At 55.0% G+C, this 17,762-nt stretch overlaps 1 protein-coding gene across 3 annotated transcripts; it reads right to left on the reverse strand.

Moving 5' to 3' along the window:
- Positions 1-2,779: 2,779 nt before the first annotated feature.
- Positions 2,780-10,997, reverse strand: MCAT (malonyl-CoA-acyl carrier protein transacylase). 3 transcript variants are annotated; one of them, XR_006294538.1, is made up of 5 exons: positions 10,435-10,938; positions 9,008-9,095; positions 6,319-6,536; positions 3,737-4,693; positions 3,175-3,369 (listed from the first exon to the last, which is right to left on the reverse strand). XR_006294538.1 is itself a non-coding variant. In XM_043562829.1 (4 exons), exons 1-4 carry the CDS (start codon positions 10,855-10,857, stop codon positions 2,947-2,949), a joined length of 1,152 nt encoding a protein of 383 aa, XP_043418764.1. In that variant the 5' UTR covers positions 10,858-10,997; the 3' UTR covers positions 2,780-2,946. The 3 variants fall into 3 exon arrangements, 2 of the variants coding, with proteins under 2 accessions (XP_043418764.1, XP_043418765.1); XM_043562829.1 differs by lacking the exon at positions 3,737-4,693 and having other exon boundaries at positions 2,780-3,369; positions 10,435-10,997; XM_043562830.1 differs by lacking the exons at positions 3,737-4,693; positions 6,319-6,536 and having other exon boundaries at positions 2,780-3,369.
- Positions 10,998-17,762: the final 6,765 nt, after the last annotated feature.

Raw genomic sequence — 17,762 nt, forward strand, 5'->3', positions numbered from 1 at the left:
AGCCAGCACTTTACTTGTCTCCTCAAGAAAGCCCACCCTTCCAGGTGGGGAAACCGAGGCCCAGAGAAGGAGGAGGCTCGACCAGAGTGGCACCAGGATCCGCCAATCCCCGATCCAGTTGGGGTCCTCTGACCACCAACGTGAGCCGGTCCGGGCAGTAAGACGCTGAGGTTGAGGCCCACAGACGGGGAAGGGGGCGCAGCCAAACCCAGTCTGGTTCATCCACGTGGCAACTTGCACGAGCTGCAGACAGATGCTGAGCAACAGTGTTACTGGAAGTCACTCTCCCAACAACCGCCAAAAGGCAGGACCGGAGGCCCGTCCCTCCCCGGCAGGGGGCAGACTGCGTGGTCGCCCAGGGGCCTCATGATTCTTTTTTTTTTTTTTTTTTTTTCCCAACGTTTATTTATTTTTGGGACAGAGAGAGACAGAGCATGAACGGGGGAGGGGCAGAGAGAGAGGGAGACACAGAATCGGAAACAGCTCCAGGCTCCGAGCCATCAGCCCAGAGCCCGACGCGGGGCTCGAACTCACGGACCGCGAGATCGTGACCCGGCTGAAGTCGGACGCTTAACCGACTGTGCCACCCAGGCGCCCCAGGGGCCTCATGATTCTTGAAGCATCTCTGCGTGATGCCCCTGTCTCCTGGGCCTCTGCAGCAGGTCCCAGGGGACCACAGGATCCCACTGTCACAGGGTGGACATGGACCCTGACCCCCTGGGGAGACAGGAAGTACTTTCCCAGAGGAGGGGATGAGGCTGTGGAGGCACGAGGGACCCCCTCTTTGCGGTTTCAGAGGCTTTTGATCAAGGCCCTGGGTCCAGGCAGCATTTCCGCACGTGAGGCAGCAAGACCTGATTCTCTTAGAAGGTGCCCAGGGAAACCCGGTCCCGCCAGGCAGGGAAGCGGCCCCGGCCCCCGGCGGACTGAGGGAGGCAAGGTGCCGGGAGGACCAACGGGCCAAGGGTCTCTGGTGGTGAGGGACCCGAACGCGGTGGCAGGTGGGATTCCTGCCTCAGGGTGGGCCGGCACTGTGGGACCAGCTATGGCACAGGGTATTTTCCTCGGGGTGGAGGAGGGGGTGCGAACCAACCTGCATCCTGCCCAGGAGCCGGACGCAATTTCCACCACCACCCAGACCCTGGGCTCCCCCATGACTCCCCGCACCTCGTGACTCACCCAGACTCCAAGTCTGCGGGAGCAGGGTGGGCGAGGGGCCGCCCGGCCCGGGTCTCCCCCAGTGGAGGTGAACACTGCCTGCTTTCATCTTTCTGTTCCCCCCCTACGGGGCAGAGATCTTGCCAGCTTTCTGGAAACTTCTTTAAGGTAGGACCATATGTCCCTTGACTGCTGTTCCATCCCCCTCCTCTGGCTTGGACCTGAGGACCTAAGGACCTGGTAGTGCCATCCCAGACCCCCGAGGAGAAGGGCCGTGGCCCAGAGAGGCAGTGAGGCCTGCCGCGTGGGAAGTCTCAGCTCCCGCCCCTCCAGCTCCCTCCTGTGGGGCCGCGTTCCTCGGGGTCTGCGGCACCATTCCGCCTACCGCACGGCCAGAGAACGAAAGCCTGGCCTGGAGAGCCTGGTCTCCCAAGGCTGCCTGCGAGGGAAGCCCTCGGTGAAGAGGGTTCAAACGGACTTGGCAATTATTTAAAAATAATAGCAAGGTTCTTTGTGAATATTTGAAAATTTCCACAACAAAATTTTAAGAGAGAGTTACTGCGTCACTGAACTCCAAAGAGCGGTCACCTTCAGGCCAGGTATCTGCAGGGGTTCTCTGGGGCTGCGGACACACGTGGGCGTGTGGGGGTCACGATGCCCAGAAGTGCTGTGGGCGTGGAGCGGCCAGGAGCCGGGACGGCTGTCCACGTTGTGCACCACAGTCCCCCACGATGCAGTCCAGTTCCGCCCAGAGGCCAACGGGGCCCCTGTTGAGAAACACTGCTGAATTCAAAAGGAGAAACCTATCCAGGATTTGACACGTGCCCACACAACAGCAACATTTCCAGACAAACGCGGCGGTTTCTTACCAATGTTTTCCCGCTATCGCTGATCCATGAAAAAGCCACCGAGAAGCTTAGGATTACCCCTTAGTATCAGCGCAGGAGCTGCGTCCACAGAGAACCCGCACTTTGCTCCCGCTGTGGGGCCGGCGGGGAAGCTCAGTGAGGATCGCCCGTGGCAGGCTGGGTCACGGGCGCACAGTAGACACCTGGCGATCACCGTGTGAAGGGACGCCTGGGGGTGGGGGAGGCAACAGGGCCCCCGGCCAGCCTCCCCAGACCCCTCCCGCCTCGCTAAGGACCCTCTTCCCCACCAGGGCAGGGGCCACTCGTTCACAGGCATACAGCAGGCACTCAATACTATCTGTCGGGTAAGCAAACGAATGTTGCCCCGGGTCTCCCAACTGCTGAGTGACGGGGTGGACAGAATGGCTGCCAAGGCCGACTGTGTCTTGCAGCCCTTTGCATTCAGTGACGAAAGCGCGAAGGTTCTGGCGGTGGGTGTCCACGGGCTACCAGGGCAGCGGAGGAGCCCGCGTGGCACCGGCCTGCCTCGTGGCCATGCCAGTATGCCCATGGCACCCACAGGGCAACAGGCCAAGCCTCCGCAGTCCCTAGGCCCACCTGCCAGCCTGGCGGTGTCTGCCCACTTCACAGAGGCGCCCCGTGCCCCCAGGCAGGGCTGGCGCGGGAGGAGCCAGACCCCGCCAAGACTTCCTGGCATCTTTCCCCCCAGCACCGCACACGCCCCAGGGGGAGAAAAGGAGACGTGCACCCCGTCAGCTGGAGAAACTTTGAACGCTTTTTATGTGGCACTCAAAGCACTTTGCAGACCACGCCTCCCCGTCACTCCGGGAGGAGGAAGCCTACAGAAGGGCCGGCCCGCCCCCCCTCCCCTGCAGCCCCTCCCGGGGGGCCCCCTCTCCCTCCCTCCTGCAGGGCCCGGCTAGGTCCCGGCGTCCTCCGGGTCCTCCAGAACCTCCACGTGCCCGTAGGACCTCCAGGCCTGCAGGTTGCAGCTCTTCAGGATGCTCCCCAGCTGCTTCCCCGGTCCTACTTCAAAAGTCTTGGGGAACTCCGTGCCCTTTCTCCTCCCGTAGACGGCGTGCATCGTCTGCTCCCACTTCACCGGGGAGACCACCTGCTGCGCCAGCAGTTTCCGGATGTGTTTCGGGTGCCTGTATCTGTTCCCATCGACGTTTGAGTGGACGGAAACCAGAGGCTCCTTCATAGCGACCGACTTTAAAACTTGGGCCAGGGGCTCCAGGGCCGGCTCCATGAGGCGGGTGTGGAACCCACCGCTAACCGGCAGCATCTTGGTGCGTCTGAAGTGATACTTGGAGGAATTCTTCTGGAGGAACCGCAGGGCCTGGAAGGAAGGGAAAGGGAGTTTCAGCCAAGGCCGTCCTAGGGGGAGAGACACGGGGCGGGGGGGGGGGGAGGCAGTCCCGCACGGAAGCTGCTACCCCCGCACGCCCACACCTGTCCGTCCCGCAAATGGCTGTGAAGGACAGGCTCCCTCCCCTCTTTGTTCCAGTTCAAACCAGCCATGCAGCTGGCACCCTGCGAGTCCCCCTCTGGGGCGCGGCCACTCGCACAGCCTACCGTGCAGGTGACCACCGCGGGGCTGGGAAGCGCGGTCCCTCCCAGCGCGCCTCCTACGCACCTTGGGGGCCCAGGGGAAGTCCCTCAACCTCTCTGAACTGTTTGCATCCGTAAAACGCGCACAACTGCACCTGCTGCACCTGCCGCTGGGAGGTGACCCGACGGGAGGTGTGAGAGGCTGGGACACACGGCTGGCTTTCAACGATCTGTCAGCCACCCTCTGAAATTGTTCGTGAGCCTCTTTTCTTATACTCCGTAAACCTCAAGAGAAAAATTCGGGAGGCTCCAAGCCTCGTTTCCTTCTATTGGAACCCCCTCTTCCGAGCTTTCTCTAGAGAAGAAAAGAGCTCTGTCTCCCAGAAGCCAAAAGCCTTCTCCTGAAGGGGGTCTCCGCTCAGAAGGGGCCTCCCTGGCTAACCCGCCCAAACTTGGGACTGTTTGCAAACAACGGCATTTGCAAATATTTAAAAAGTAGTAGATATTCTTAAGGGACCCTATACCCTCCGGACACAGCCCAGGTCCTGCCACCCCGACGGCCCTCCACTGGGATCTGCTGCGGGGCTTCCAGGGCACTAAACCGTCCGTCCGGCCCGGTCTCTCCAGGCTGTCCCCACCTGCAGCGGCTCAGAGGCTGGGCAGCCGTTCCCTAGAAGACCGAAGGGAAGCCTCGGTCACAGCAGCTGTATGACCTTGGGCAGTTTTGCCTTACCTCTCTGTGCCTCAGTTCCCTCTTCTGTGAGATGGGGATAATGACAATAGTTACCTCCCAGGCTACTAAGGAGAACTCTGCTTGGCACACAAGCGCTATATACGGGTTAGCAAGGATTTTGTAGGCCAAGCCCATCCACGTCCACTGGAAAAAAGTACGTAACAGGATGGCTCTTTGTGTCCCCAAAGGGCAGGAAGGATTCGAGTTTTGGCTGGATGGCACTTGTTCACCCGTCCCTGGGGCCCTCCCGGCACGAGTGTACTTCGTCTGCCCGGGCACGGCCGACGCAGCCTGTGGCTCGCCGCGTCTCGGTGTCCTGTGCCGGGAGCCCGTCAACTCAGCACAGCTCAGCACGCTGTACCCGAAGTGTGAGCCACGTCTGCGGGAAGCAGTGAGGGGTCGGGCTGGCTGTCACTGCAGCAGAGTCCAGCCTGTCGTGACAGTTCACATCACCACCCCTCTCCCTCGTCCCCACGCCACTGAGGGGCACCCAGGAGCCCCCTCCGAACACAGGCCTTCCCACCGTGCCCGGACCGCCCGGGCAGCGGTGTCGACACGGATGGCTACTCTGTGGCACTTCCTGCATCATTCGGCATCCTTCCACGCGAGGTCCCTGGACTCATCCAGCTCAAATCCGAGGTTAGGGCCACAGGACTCGAGGCCACGGCCTCGGTGCAGCGGGCTCCTCTGTGGCTGCCCTTGGCCCAGGTGCCGGTTTAGCAGAGGCCAAGGAGGTTTGTCACATCAGCCGTTGCACAGGGACTGCCTGCTCAGGGAGACCCCGCCCTCGCCTGAGCTCTCTGCTGTGGCACTTCCGAACCCCCCACAGGGCCAAACCCGGGAGCCCGGGGAGTCGTCATCGTGCGTACCCGACTGTCCGGGAGCTCCTGAGGGAGACACCGGCCCTGACTCGGAGCCCCTCCTGGCCCACTCCAGGCCCTGCCGAGGCTGTTAATGGGAATGAGCAAGCAGCTCCATGATGAACGTGGGGCCACAGTCACTGGTCTTCCCGTCACCTCAGAGCACAAGAGGGACTGTGGCTCTCACTGGTTCAGAGGAGATTCACAAAGACGTCGGGCACACGGGCAAGGCCTCACAGGGATGATGGATTGAGCGCAGTCAAGTGGAGGAAGAAGGTTCCAGAGTGAGACAGACCGGAGCTCCATTCCGCCTCCACCATCTCTAAGCACTGGCCGCTCTCTCTGCCTCAGCTTCCTCATGTGTAAAACACGCTTCTGTGGAGCAGAGACTGGCCGCAGGGCCGGGACGAGTCCGGGAGGCACAGGCCCGTCCCCGCAGCCCCTGGTAGGACCCTGTGAGGACCCACCTGGCATCCCCTGGGCCAGGCCCTTTCCTGTGGTGGCTCCCTGCCTCTCCGCTGAGACGCCCTCCCCCTGCAAACTTACCCTCCCAGCACCACTCCTGGTGGTGCCTCAGGCCCTCTGGCAGCCAGCCTGACCCTTGCTATGCCCCAAACCTGAGGCCACCTGTTCACGGCTTGTCAGTTTATGTACCCTCAGTGCTCATGACAGAGGAGCTGCTCGGGAGATGTCTGGAAACACAGTGAATGGAAGGAAGGACAGGAGGAAAGAAAATGAACTCGGGACAAAAACAGACACCTAAGAAAAGACACAGCAGGAGGGAGCAACCTGGCAAGAATGGCTTCTCTGTCGCCAAGAAAGCAACCAGATCAGAGGTGAGAATCGCAGAATTTACAGGAAGGCCCTGGATCATCTGGTCCAGCCCCTTACCTTCCACGAGGGCCAGGTGATCTGGTTATTTGCCCAAGGTCCTCATCTATGCGTGGCAGGGTGGGGACAGCAGCCCAGCCTCTTGCCTCTTTCTGCAGTGCTACCCCTGGCTCTGCCCCCTGCTGGCCCTCAAGTACTTCCCCAAGGCCACGGCTGGGCAGAGTGCCCATCACGCCACCGCGGGCTCACGAGTGTGGGTGGAACCTTCTGGGCTGGACTGGGGTCTATGAAGGCTGTTCCCATCAACACCAACCTCCAGGTGTCCTGAGATCACCCTGCAATCAGGAAAGAGGTAGCTGGCCACCTCACACACGGGGTCCTCTATGCCCAAAGTCTTGCAGTGCTCCCGGGCTTCCAAACAGGCGAAGGTGAACTTGGACTGAGGCTGGCCAAGGACAGACAGCATCCCACTGGGGACAGTTTCCGAGGCTTCCTGCATGGCCTCGGCTCGGATTTTCACCGCATGCAAACCTATCCGGAGAGAAGCGCATTTGGAACGATCAGGGCACATGAGGAAGGAGGGATGCCCAGACCCGAAAGACAAAGCACCAGTTCCACACTGCGGGCTGGAGACGCAGACGGTGGTATCTGTCACCAGTCCACAAGGCCACAGTTCCACTACATCTGTACCCATGACACAGGGGTGGTACTGCCATCACGAAAAGGGTGGGGGCGTCCTTGGCACCATAGAAATTGAAGCACGGAGTTCCCGGCCTTAAAGCCGACTTGATGTACAAGGGTGGTTCTTAACCAGGGGTGATTCTGCCTCAGGGCGGTGTCTGGAGACACTTATTGTCACAAGAGTGGAGCGTGGGGGGCCGTTGGGGGGGCATGTGCGCGTGCTACCGGCATCTGGCGGGTGGAAGCCAGAGATGCCGCTTGACATCTTACAGCGCACAGCCCCACCCCGAACATGGAATATCCGGCCCCAACGTCAACAGTGCTGGTGCGAAGGAACAGACTTTGAGCTACACTGCTTTGGGCAAGTCATGACCTTCTGGGTCCAGTTTTTAGTAAAATCAGGATGAGAATATCTCATCTGCCTGGATTGTTGTGAAAACTGGGAATTAGTGTTGCAATAGTACATGATTCTCATAAATCCGGCTTTGCTGCCCCCACTTGGGGCTGGAGAACAAGGACACCGCCAAGGCAAACAAGCTGAAATGCAGAGCTCCCGGGTCAGTGCAGCTCAAGTGCAAGGTGAGAGGACAGGCCAGGCAACTCCACTGACTGTGACGTAAGAAGGGCCTGTAACCACTGGACGTCCATCATCCTGGTCCTGGGTCTGCTCCCTGGCGGGTGGGGGGTGACCGGGCCAAGGAGAGGGTAAGGGACCAGTCCGGGGTTTGCTGGGACAACAGAGGTGTGAGGGGCACCCCCTGCACCCTTTCTCACGCACGTTCCTTCACTTGGCACATACACTCATTTGTACTGGCTTGCCGGCCCCTTACACAGGTAAGACTGCGGAGCGGATACAGAGACGGCCTGAGGTAGGAGGTAGGAGAGAGTATTGCAAGTCCTCCCGTGCAGGCATCAAGTAACCATGCAAAACGTCAAGTGAAATAAAACCAGGAATACACATACGCTCTAATCCTGCAAATTATGTGCACATAAAACTACGTACGTATAAAATAGTTTTATTAGGATGTGTGAATATGCAACATTTCTTATCGCTTCCTTAATAGTGCCATAACGCTGCATCAAAGTAAAATGCAGTGAAAGTCAGTTTCAAGTGTATAATTCAGTGGTTTTTGTTGTTTCCATAAAACACCCCGTGTCTGCTAAGTAATCTTTCCCCACTTCTCCTTTCCTCCACCTCCAGTAACCTGTCATCTGTTGTCTCTGTGGGTTTGCAAATTCTGGATATTTCATAGAAAAGGGGTCACACAACATGTGACCTTTTGTGTCCAACTTCTTCTACTGAGCATGCTTTTGAGGCTCATCCACGTTGCACCATGTGTCAGCACTCTACTCCTCGTCATGGCTGAATAATATTCCATGACGTGGCCAGAGCACAACTTGTTCATCATCTGATGATGGACATACGGGTTGTTTCCATCTGTTGGCCATTGCGAATAATGAACACTTTTATGAACATCCATGTACAGGTTTTTCTGTGTGGACACGTTTTCATTTCCCAGGTATATACCTATGGGTAGAATCACTGGGCCACAGGGTAATTCTATTTGTAACTTCTTCAGGAACACTGCCAAACCGTCTTCCGCAGAGGCTGCACTGTTTTACAGTCTCACCAGCGATGTCTGAGGGTCCTATTTTTTCATTCTTGCCAACGCTCATGATTACTACTATTATTATTATTATTTTAGTTAAAGCCATCCTAGTGGGTATGAGGTGGTATCTCAGTGTGGTTTTGATGTGCATTTCCCCAATGCTGAGTGATGTCGGAACATCTTTTCATGTGCCTGTTGGCCATGTGTATGTCTTCTTGAGAGAAATGTCTGTTCAAGTCCTCTGCCCATATTTAACTATAAGTGAAACAGTTTATGAGCAAAACTCTTAGGAAGGAAAGGAAATACTTAGGAAATAAATACATATTAAAAAAAAAAAAAAAGAAGTGAAACTGATACGTTCAAGATCAAACAGTCAGTTACCCTTTTTCATTCCGGGACTGTCTGCTGAACACCTATCACGTGACAGGCACTGTGGTGTGGGAGTGGACTGAGAACACCCAGGACAGGGTGCAGGGCAGGCAAGCAAGCAGAGTTCGGGAGATTCCAAAAAGGAAGAAAATCCCCAAGGAACCCTTCAGGCTTAAAAGGGAATCAAGGTGAAGTCTGGTCCTCAGGTTCCCATGCCATTCTCATCTATGTGCTCCTCTATCACCCGAGTGGCTCTAGAATGGTTTCTGGCAGTGTCCTTTGTCCCCAGTTGAGCCCAGCAAGAGAATACCCCAGCACAAAACCAAACCCCTTCCTGGGTACCTTCAGAAAATTCCATGGCTCCGGCAAACACTAGGGCTGCAAATTCTCCCACACTGAATCCGGCAGCAGCAACACAGTTCTCAATAACCTGTGGTGACAGAGGCAGGACATGAGGCCAAGTTCTTGGGGTGGGGGTGGGGGGGGTTCAGTCTGGGGCTCTGCACCTGAGAGCTGGCAGGGTGTGGAGAGGCTCCAGAAGCCAGGAGCCGCTGGCCCGGTGCTCCAGCTAGAAGAGGGCACTCCTCCTACTGATGAGGACCTTTCCTGGCCAGGCAAGTTAAAGCCTGCTAGCTGGTTCTGTGGTGAGCTGGGACTCCAACCCAGGGCTCTGGAGTCTCTTGCCTCCACCCTGGAGATGCCCCTAAGGCCCGATGGAGCTGGAGGGAGCTAAGGAGAGAAGAACATGTCTCAGAGTCAGAGCTGGATTTGATTCCTAGCCTGGGAGAGTTCCCTAACTTCTCTGAGCCTCAGTTATCCCGTCTGTGGAATGGGGACAGGGCAGAACCTACCTCACAGGACTACTGGGAAGGTTATGCAAAGATCATGTCTCCGAGGTGCTGAAGCACAGACCTGGCCCAGGGTGAGCAGTTGTTACCGCCACGACTCAACAGGACCACTCGACTAAGTCTGTTAGTGTCTCTGAGTCATCCACAAAGTAACTGTATTTACCTCACCAGGTTGTGAGCACGGAGTAAAGGGGGTAAAGTAGTAGCTTCGCATTTACTGTTCCGATATCATTAAATATTAACAGCAGTCAATTCACACCTTCAAGTGAAGTGACATTCTCACACATCCTCCTCCTCATGATCCTTCATTTAAGGTTGAAGTTTAATCCTTCTAAAATAATTTAGTAATGGGGCGCCTGGGTGGCTCAGTAGGTTAAGCTGCTGACTTCCGCTCAGGTCATGATCTCACAGTTTCGTGGGTCCAAGCCCTGCATCGGGCTCTTTGCTAACACCTCAGAGCCTAGAGCCTGCTTCGGATTCTGCTTCCTTCTCTCTGTCCCTCCCCCGCTCATGCTCTGTCTCTATCTCTCAGAAATAAATAATTTTAAAAAAAGTTAAAAAAAACTTTAAAATAATTTGGTAGTCAACAAATGACTCGGGTTATTTAAAATTGCAGCCCAGCCCTCGACTTCCCAACCCCTTTCCCTGCTCTATTTTCCTTTCTAGTACACCCTATGTAACATGCTATGTCATTGACACAAATAGTTCTTCATTATCTATCTCCCTTCCCCGAACACGCAGGCTCCCCTAGGGCACGGATCCCTGTTTTGTTCAGGGCTGTATCCCTAGCGCCTAGAACAGCGCCTGGCGCCGAGGGGGAACTCGGTGAGAATGTGCCCCGTGCGTCGTACGTGGGAGCACTGGGGCCTGACAGGTGCGTCCTGGCCTGGCTGGCGGAGCTCGCGCAGGGCCGGGCCTCACCGCGGGCTGCAGGTGATGCAGTTTCTCGACGGCGGCCAGCGAAGCCACGAAGACAGCGGGCTGGCAGTGCACGGTGCGGTCCAGGGCCTCCTGCGGCCCGTGCAGGCTCAGCTCCAGCAGGTCGTAGCCCAGCACGCTGCGGGCGGCGGCGTAGAGCTCGCGGACGCGCGGGTAGCCGAGCAGCCCCCGGCCCATGCCCACCACCTGGCTACCCTGGCCCGGGAAGAGCAGCACCGAGCACTGGCCCGGCGGCCGCCGCCGCGCCGCCGCCTCCCGGGGCCCTTCCTCCGCGGCCGTGGCATCTCGCAGCAGCTCCGCCACGTTCACGGCGCCCGGCGGAGGCAGCGGGAAGTTCGAAGCGCCCCGGCGGCAGCCCGCGCCCCAGTCCCGGGCCCACGCAGCCCGCGCCACCCGCACGCTCATGGCAAGGCCGCTGCCCCCGGTGCGTTACCGTGGCGACCGAGGCGCACTGAGGGCGGCGCGGCGCGGCGCGGCGCGGTCCTTGTCGCATTTCCCGCCGGGCGGGCCGGGTCTTCCGGGGGGCGGGAAGAAAGGTTCCGCGGCTACTGGTTCCGCCCCGGCTCCGCGAGCCTGTGCGGCTGCGCGCCGGGGCCTGGGGTGACCCAGGCGCTCGCGGGAACCCGCGCCGGAGCGAGTAAGGGTGGGCACCGCACAGCCGTCAGCCGGCGCAAGTAGTTATTGAAAGAACGGCGAACGCGCTGTAATACTCACTCTTTCTACCTAGCTTGTGAAGGGCGGTTGACACGCTTCCACGTTGTTCCTCCTCCTGCCTGATTTCTCAGCAGCTCTGTGCGGTAAGCCAGAGAACAGCTCTCTCGAAGAATCTTGTCTACAAGCCAAACAGGCACCTGTAAGCATCCAATAAGTATCTGTTCCATTGAACAAAGTCCTGGATGTTTTTCAGACCTTAGCTTATTTTGTATGTATGTATATATGCATGTATTTAATTAATTGATTGATTATTTTGTTAATTAACGTTTATTTATTATTGAGACAGAGAGACAGAGCATGAGCATGGGAGGGGCAGAAAGAGGAGGAGACACAGAATCCGAAGCAGGCTCCAGGCTCCGAGCTGTCAGCACAGAGCCCGACGCGCTGCTCTAACTCACAAACCCAGGGAGATCATGACCTGAGCCGAAGTCAGACGGTTAACCGACTGAGCCACCCAGGCCCCCTTAATTTATTTTTAAAGTAGGCTCCATGCCCGATGTAGGGCTTGAACTCATGACCCTGAGATCAGGAGTCGCTTGCTGTACTGACTGAGCCAGCAAGGCACCCCGTGGCATTATTGGCTGATTCAATTCCTCAGGCAACGAAGTGATGGATAGGTGCTATTATTATCCTCAATTTACAGGTGAGTGGGCAAAGGCACAAAGACTGAATGATAGGTGGTTGGAGACAGAAGGGGCGTTCGAAGTGGGGGTTATAGGTTTCTGAGCAGTAGTGTGAGTCTGCTCAGGGAGAGTGTAACTCTGACCTCACCCCACTTACCCTCTGCTCCTCTCTCATTTCCTGCCAGCCCAGGAGACACACACACACACACACACACACACACACACCCCATAATGAGAAAGATTCAGATAGAATTACATCAGCAAATCTACTTCAGTGCGTTGGTCCTAAGAATCACATGTGCAAAGCCCTAACTCTCAGAACATCCAGTGCAGCCTTGCTTTTAACAAGGAAAAAGGGGAAATAAGCCATATATTCGACCAGAGGAGATTCCTTAAATGGGTTACGGCAGATCTATATGACCCTGTGGTCATCAAAGATGTGGAGGAGGTTTTCAGGTCAAGACATGAATAGAGCACACGCTGCCTCCAGAAGCCTATAAATCCACAGTAAAGGAATCTTTGAAAGACATAAATCCGCAAGGACAGGGAGAACAAGAAAGAGGGCCCTTGCAACAGAACTTCTGGAAGCTGAAAAGAAGGAAGACCAGTATTACCTGACTTCGTAAACTCCGGATAGCCAAATCCCTCCTGACAGTGGGGAAAGGTGACCAAGTCCTATTTATCAGCAGACTCCTCAAAAGCTTAGGAACTGGCAGCTTATAGACGTAGGGGTGGAAGAAGGTTAAAGTAAGGAGGTATCTTGAAGGTATCTTTGAAGAACAGATCTTTATTTATTTAAAAAAATTTTTTTTAGTTTTTTTATTTATTGTTGAGAGAAAGAGAGAGAGAGAGAGAGAGAGAGCGAGCGAGCGCAGGGGAGGGGCAGAAAGACACAGAATCCAAAGCAGGCTCCAGGCTCTGAGCTGTCAGTACAGAGCCCAACACAGGGCTCAAACTCCACAGATCATGACCCGAGCCAAAGTCAGACACTTAACCGACTGAGCCATCCAGGCGCCCCGATCTTTGTTTATTTATTTATTTTATTAATGTTTATTTTGGAGAGCGTGAGGGGGGAGTGGCAGAGAGAGGGTGGTGGGGACAGAGGATCGGAAGCAGGCTCTGTGTTGACAGCAGAGAGCCCGACGTGGGGCTCGAACTCACAAACCGTGAGATCATGACCTGAGCTCAAAGCAAGAGCAGGATGCTTAACCAACTGAGCCACCCGGGTGCCCCAAACAGTTAGATCTTTAGGCCCCTCTCTCGAGCCACTGAGTGGAACCCCTCCCTCATCTGGCAAACATCTGGGGTTTAGCTCTGGAAAGGACTGGACAGGGACAATGGTGAATGTGGGTACTCTGCTAAAGTGGTTAGATACTGAAGGCCGAATGCAGAGGTCTCCAGTGCTCTCCCCCACTAAGCTCCCAGAAACCTGGAGCCAGGCCCCTACCTTCCACGGAAGGGACTGAAGGATCGTGGGGAATCTGACCAGTTCAAGAGGAAATCCGAAAGATATTGACAATCCAGGAAGTTCCCAGACAAATGGCCAGACAAGTTCCAACTTACAGTGATGTTAAACCAACAAATACTATCCTCACACGGGTTTTCTTTCCTCATAATCATGAGCAGCCAGCCCAAAATTCCCAAGCATCTGAGGAAAGCCTCTTACAAACAGAACACACACACACACACACACACACACACACACACACCCCACAATGCATGGGATTCAGAGACTATGGTAAGAGAAGAAAATAATAGTTTTAAGAAAACTATCACAGATAGTTGAGAGGTAAGAGAAGATGCTGTATCCATGAACAAAATCAACGACAACAAAAATATATAAAAACATTTAGAAAACAAATAAGAATCTCCTGGAAATTAAAAAGAGGACAGCAGGAATGAAACGCTCAATAGAAGACCAGGAGGAGAAAGTTGAGGAAACCTCACAGCAGGTAAAATATAACAATCCTGAAATCCGAAAAGCAAACCAAAACCAAAAGCCCTTGAGAAGTGGAAGAGAAAAGGAAGTTACGGGACCAGCCTAGGAGGTCGAGGATTCTGAGTAACAAGGGTTTCAGAAAGAGAAGAGAGAAAATGGAGGGAAGGAAATCATCCCAAAGAAATTCGATTTCTGAAAAACGAAGGGTATGAGTTTCCCATATGGGAGGGCCCCCTGAGCACAGGCACAATGGATGAAATTAGACCCCCATAGAGGACTATCCGTGTGACAGTCCAGACCTCTAGGGACAAAAGTCTTAAAATCTTCCAGGAAGAACAAAATAGGTCACATGCAAAGGCTCCAATCTCTGAATGACTCCGGCCTGCTCATCAGCCCGGCGTCAGCAGGAAGACTGAATGTCTTCAGGATCTGGATGGATAACGGTCTCCAACTTTGAGTTCTTCCTCAGCCAAGCATCAGTCAACCATGAGATAGAAGGCAAGATTTCTTTTTTTGAAAAAATATTTTTTTAATGTTTTTTATTTTATTTTTGAGAGACAGAGACAGAGCATGAGCAGGGGAGGGGTAGAGAGAGAGAGGGAGACACAGAATCCGAAGCAGACTCCAGGCTCTGAGCTGTCAGCACAGAGCCCGACATGGGCCTCGAACCCATGAGCTGTGAGATCATGACCTGAGCCAAAGTTGGACGCTTAATTGACTGAGCCACCCAGACGCCCCTGGATTTCTTTTCTTTCTATCTTTTTTTTTTTTTTTTGAGTTTATTTATCTTGAGAGAGACAGAGACAGTGTGAGAAGGGGAGGGGCAGAGAGAGGGAGAGAGAGAAAATCCCAAGCAGCTCCACACCGTCAGCATGAAGCCTGATGCGGGGCTCGAACTCAGGAAACTGTGAGATCATGACCTGAGCAGAAACCAAGAGTTGGACCGTTAGCCGACCGAGCCACTCAGGCGCCCCTAGAATGCAAGATTTCAAAATGGCCCTTCCTACACAGTCTTTCTCAAGAACCCCTGGAGGATGGGCTCAGCACAAACATGGGTGGAACCAACTAGGAAATGAGGAGCCAGCCAGCAGAAGGGGTCGAGGGCATCCCCGAGGTGGTGGCGAAGAGGGACCCGGAATGATGTGTGCCCCACGCCTACGAGGGCTGCCATCACCAAGACCCTAGCAGTGGCTCTACTGCCTCCTTGGGAACAGAATCCCCAGTGAGCCCGGCCCAGATTCTTGTCTGCACTTGGCCGATCTGGATCACAGGGTGGTGAGACCCTCTTGTCCCCTCCATTCCCTGCTGCCTGGCTCAGCTGCCTGTTCCCCCCTCTCAGAAGTGTGCACCCCTACTCCTGAGAGCTGAATACAGGTCCGGTGAGCTCACAAGCAACGAGGCAGAAAAGCCCAAGCCTCTGCCCATTTCCTGCGAAATGCCCATGTCCCAGCCACAGACGTGCCGGCAGGGGAGCCTCACCCCCAACCTTACCCTCTGCCCCTTCAGGGGCTCTCGCCAATGTTTGTCAGAGGCCCGATCCAGTTTTCCCTTCCTAGGGGTCTTCCTCTGGTCTGACCGTCATGCCCACTCTCTCCAGCCAGTTTTGTGCTGCCCCGCTGTTCAAAGCTAATCAATAGAGTGCTCAGGGAGTCATAGCTGGGTGGTATTAACAGAACTCTAAAGGAAAGCACGGCCATGTTTAACACACAAGTCCAGTTAGAGGTGATCTTGGGGTGGCAGGGAGGAATCAGAATACCAGGAGGCCCCTGGGGCGCTGGCAATCTTCTATTCCTTGACCTGGGGAGTGGATACACTTTTTATTTATTTTTATTTTTATTTTAAAGTGTACACAGCATTTTATATATATTTCTGTTTGTAGGGAACACTTCACAATTAAGTAAAAACACGGTAGCCAAACGTTTGCTAGCGTAGAAAGGCTTCTGGTTTTTTGTAAGGGGAAGGAAGAAAAATTATAAAACCATTTACAGCATGAAGGCATTCTTTTTTTTTTTTTTTAACATTTATTTATTTTTGAGATAGAGAGAGACAGAGCATGAACCGGGGAGGGGCAGAGAGAGAGGGAGACACAGAATCAGAAGCAGGCTCCAGGCTCCGAACCATCAGCCCAGAGCCTGACGCGGGGCTCGAACTCCCGGACCGCGAGATCGTGACCTGAGCCGAAGTCGGACGCTCAACCGCTCAACCGACTGAGCCACCCAGGCGCCCCCGTGAAGGCATTCTTGTAAAGGAATGTGTGACACCCTTAGAAAAGGGCGTGGACAAAGTCACTCACTGAAGTATGGGCAGTGTTTTGCTCTAGGCGATGGGTGAGTAGGTGGCTTTATGTTTTCCTCTGTGCTTTCCAATTCTTTTACAATAAATGTGGATTTCTCATGGAATAAAGTAAACTCATAAATAACATATAAGGAAATACTGTGCCTGAATCGCGCTTGGAATTGGGAAGCTGAGTGACACATCGGTTAAGAGTGCAGATCCTGGGGGCGCCTGGGTGGGAATCCTGACTCCATCGCTCTGGCGCTGTGTGACCCCGGGATGTTCCCTCCCCTCTCTGAGCCTGTGAGGGTGTTTTCCATGCCTCCTTCCTGGATTGACTGAGGCCAAAGGTTGGGTTTGGTTGTGTTGTATCCTCCAGGGTTCAGCCCAGCGCTGGGCACCTTGCAGCGCTCAAGATACAGGCCAAATGCCCGGGAGAAGCTCCAAGCTCGGTGGAGTTCAGAGGTCACTGCCCACTTAGAATGGAGGTGGCACAGAGTTGGGGTTCTGGAAGAACTTGCTGGCGCAACACTGGAGAGCAGTCAGGCTCGGACACGAAGAGGTGTCCAGGTAGGGGGTGAGGGGTGCTTTGGCAGGGACACAGAGGAGGGAAAGGGTGGGGTAGTCGGCTTGACCCCATTTTGACAGGGCCTCCGGTGCCAGTTTGGACTGGATCCTAAGCAGCTGGAGGGTCCTCAGCAGAGGAGGGCAGTGGAAGGGACCAGAGGGGAGCTGGGGGCCAGCTAGAGGCTGCGGCTGCTGCTCAGGGGAGGGACGGGGACAGTGGCCCAGGCTCGGGTGGGGTCTGTGGGGCTGGGCAGGAGCGAGGCGGAAGTGATGGGAGGTTTCCAGGCACATCAGGTGCGGCATCGCGGTCTGCACGAAGACCTGCAGTGTGAACCCCTCGGGCAGCGGCTGGCCCCTCCAAACTGCAGGGTCACATCTGTGAAAGGTGTGCACACTTCACACAAACCTTGTGTGTTTGTTCTCAGTCCCTCCCTTTGGCCCTGGCAAGCAGCAGACATGTGGGGGCAGAAGTCTCTTGAGCCTTGAGCCCCATGTGTAGTAGGGGTGAGGCTGGAGGGAAGCTGCATCGTCTCCTCCCCACGAGTCTTCCGGGGGGAGGTGAGCAGCGGGCCACTTGGCCAAGCCACAGGCACCTCCTTACAGGAAGTGGGTGAGGGCTGCCTGGCAGCTCGCTGGGAGGTGTGCCCAGACCGATTTCATCAAGGACAGCAGTCACAGGACCAGCTGCCACAATACTTTAAGGGACCCAGGAAAATGTTTTAATTTCTTTTATTTTAATTAACTAATCAGTTAACTTATTTTAATTAACTAATTAGTTAAAATATTTTACTTTTTAATGTAAGCGCTACACCCCACATGGGGCTCGAACCTACAACCCTGAGATCGAGACTCACATGCTCCACTGAGCCACCCAGGCACCCCATCTTTTTTTTTTTTAAGTAGGCTCCCCCTGCCCAATGTGGGGCTCAAACTCACGACCCTGAGGTCAAGAGTTGCATGCTCTACGGGCCAAGTCAGCCAGGAACCCCTTGTTATAATTTCTTTTAAAATCAGAAGAAAAAGAAACAATGTAGCCTGGATTATACTTGCCTTTTTACCAAAGCAATCAAAGGAGGAAGGGGCTGCAAAGGCCCAAATCATTTGTGCTGCAGCCGGGAGGCTCCAAGCTACTGTGGTTGGGGAGAAGGAGCTACAGTTCATGTTGGTCCCCCGAGGACCAATTTGGGCAACTT

Source organism: Prionailurus bengalensis, chromosome B4 (assembly GCF_016509475.1).
Source record: "Prionailurus bengalensis isolate Pbe53 chromosome B4, Fcat_Pben_1.1_paternal_pri, whole genome shotgun sequence".
Taxonomy (NCBI): Eukaryota; Metazoa; Chordata; class Mammalia; order Carnivora; family Felidae; genus Prionailurus; species Prionailurus bengalensis.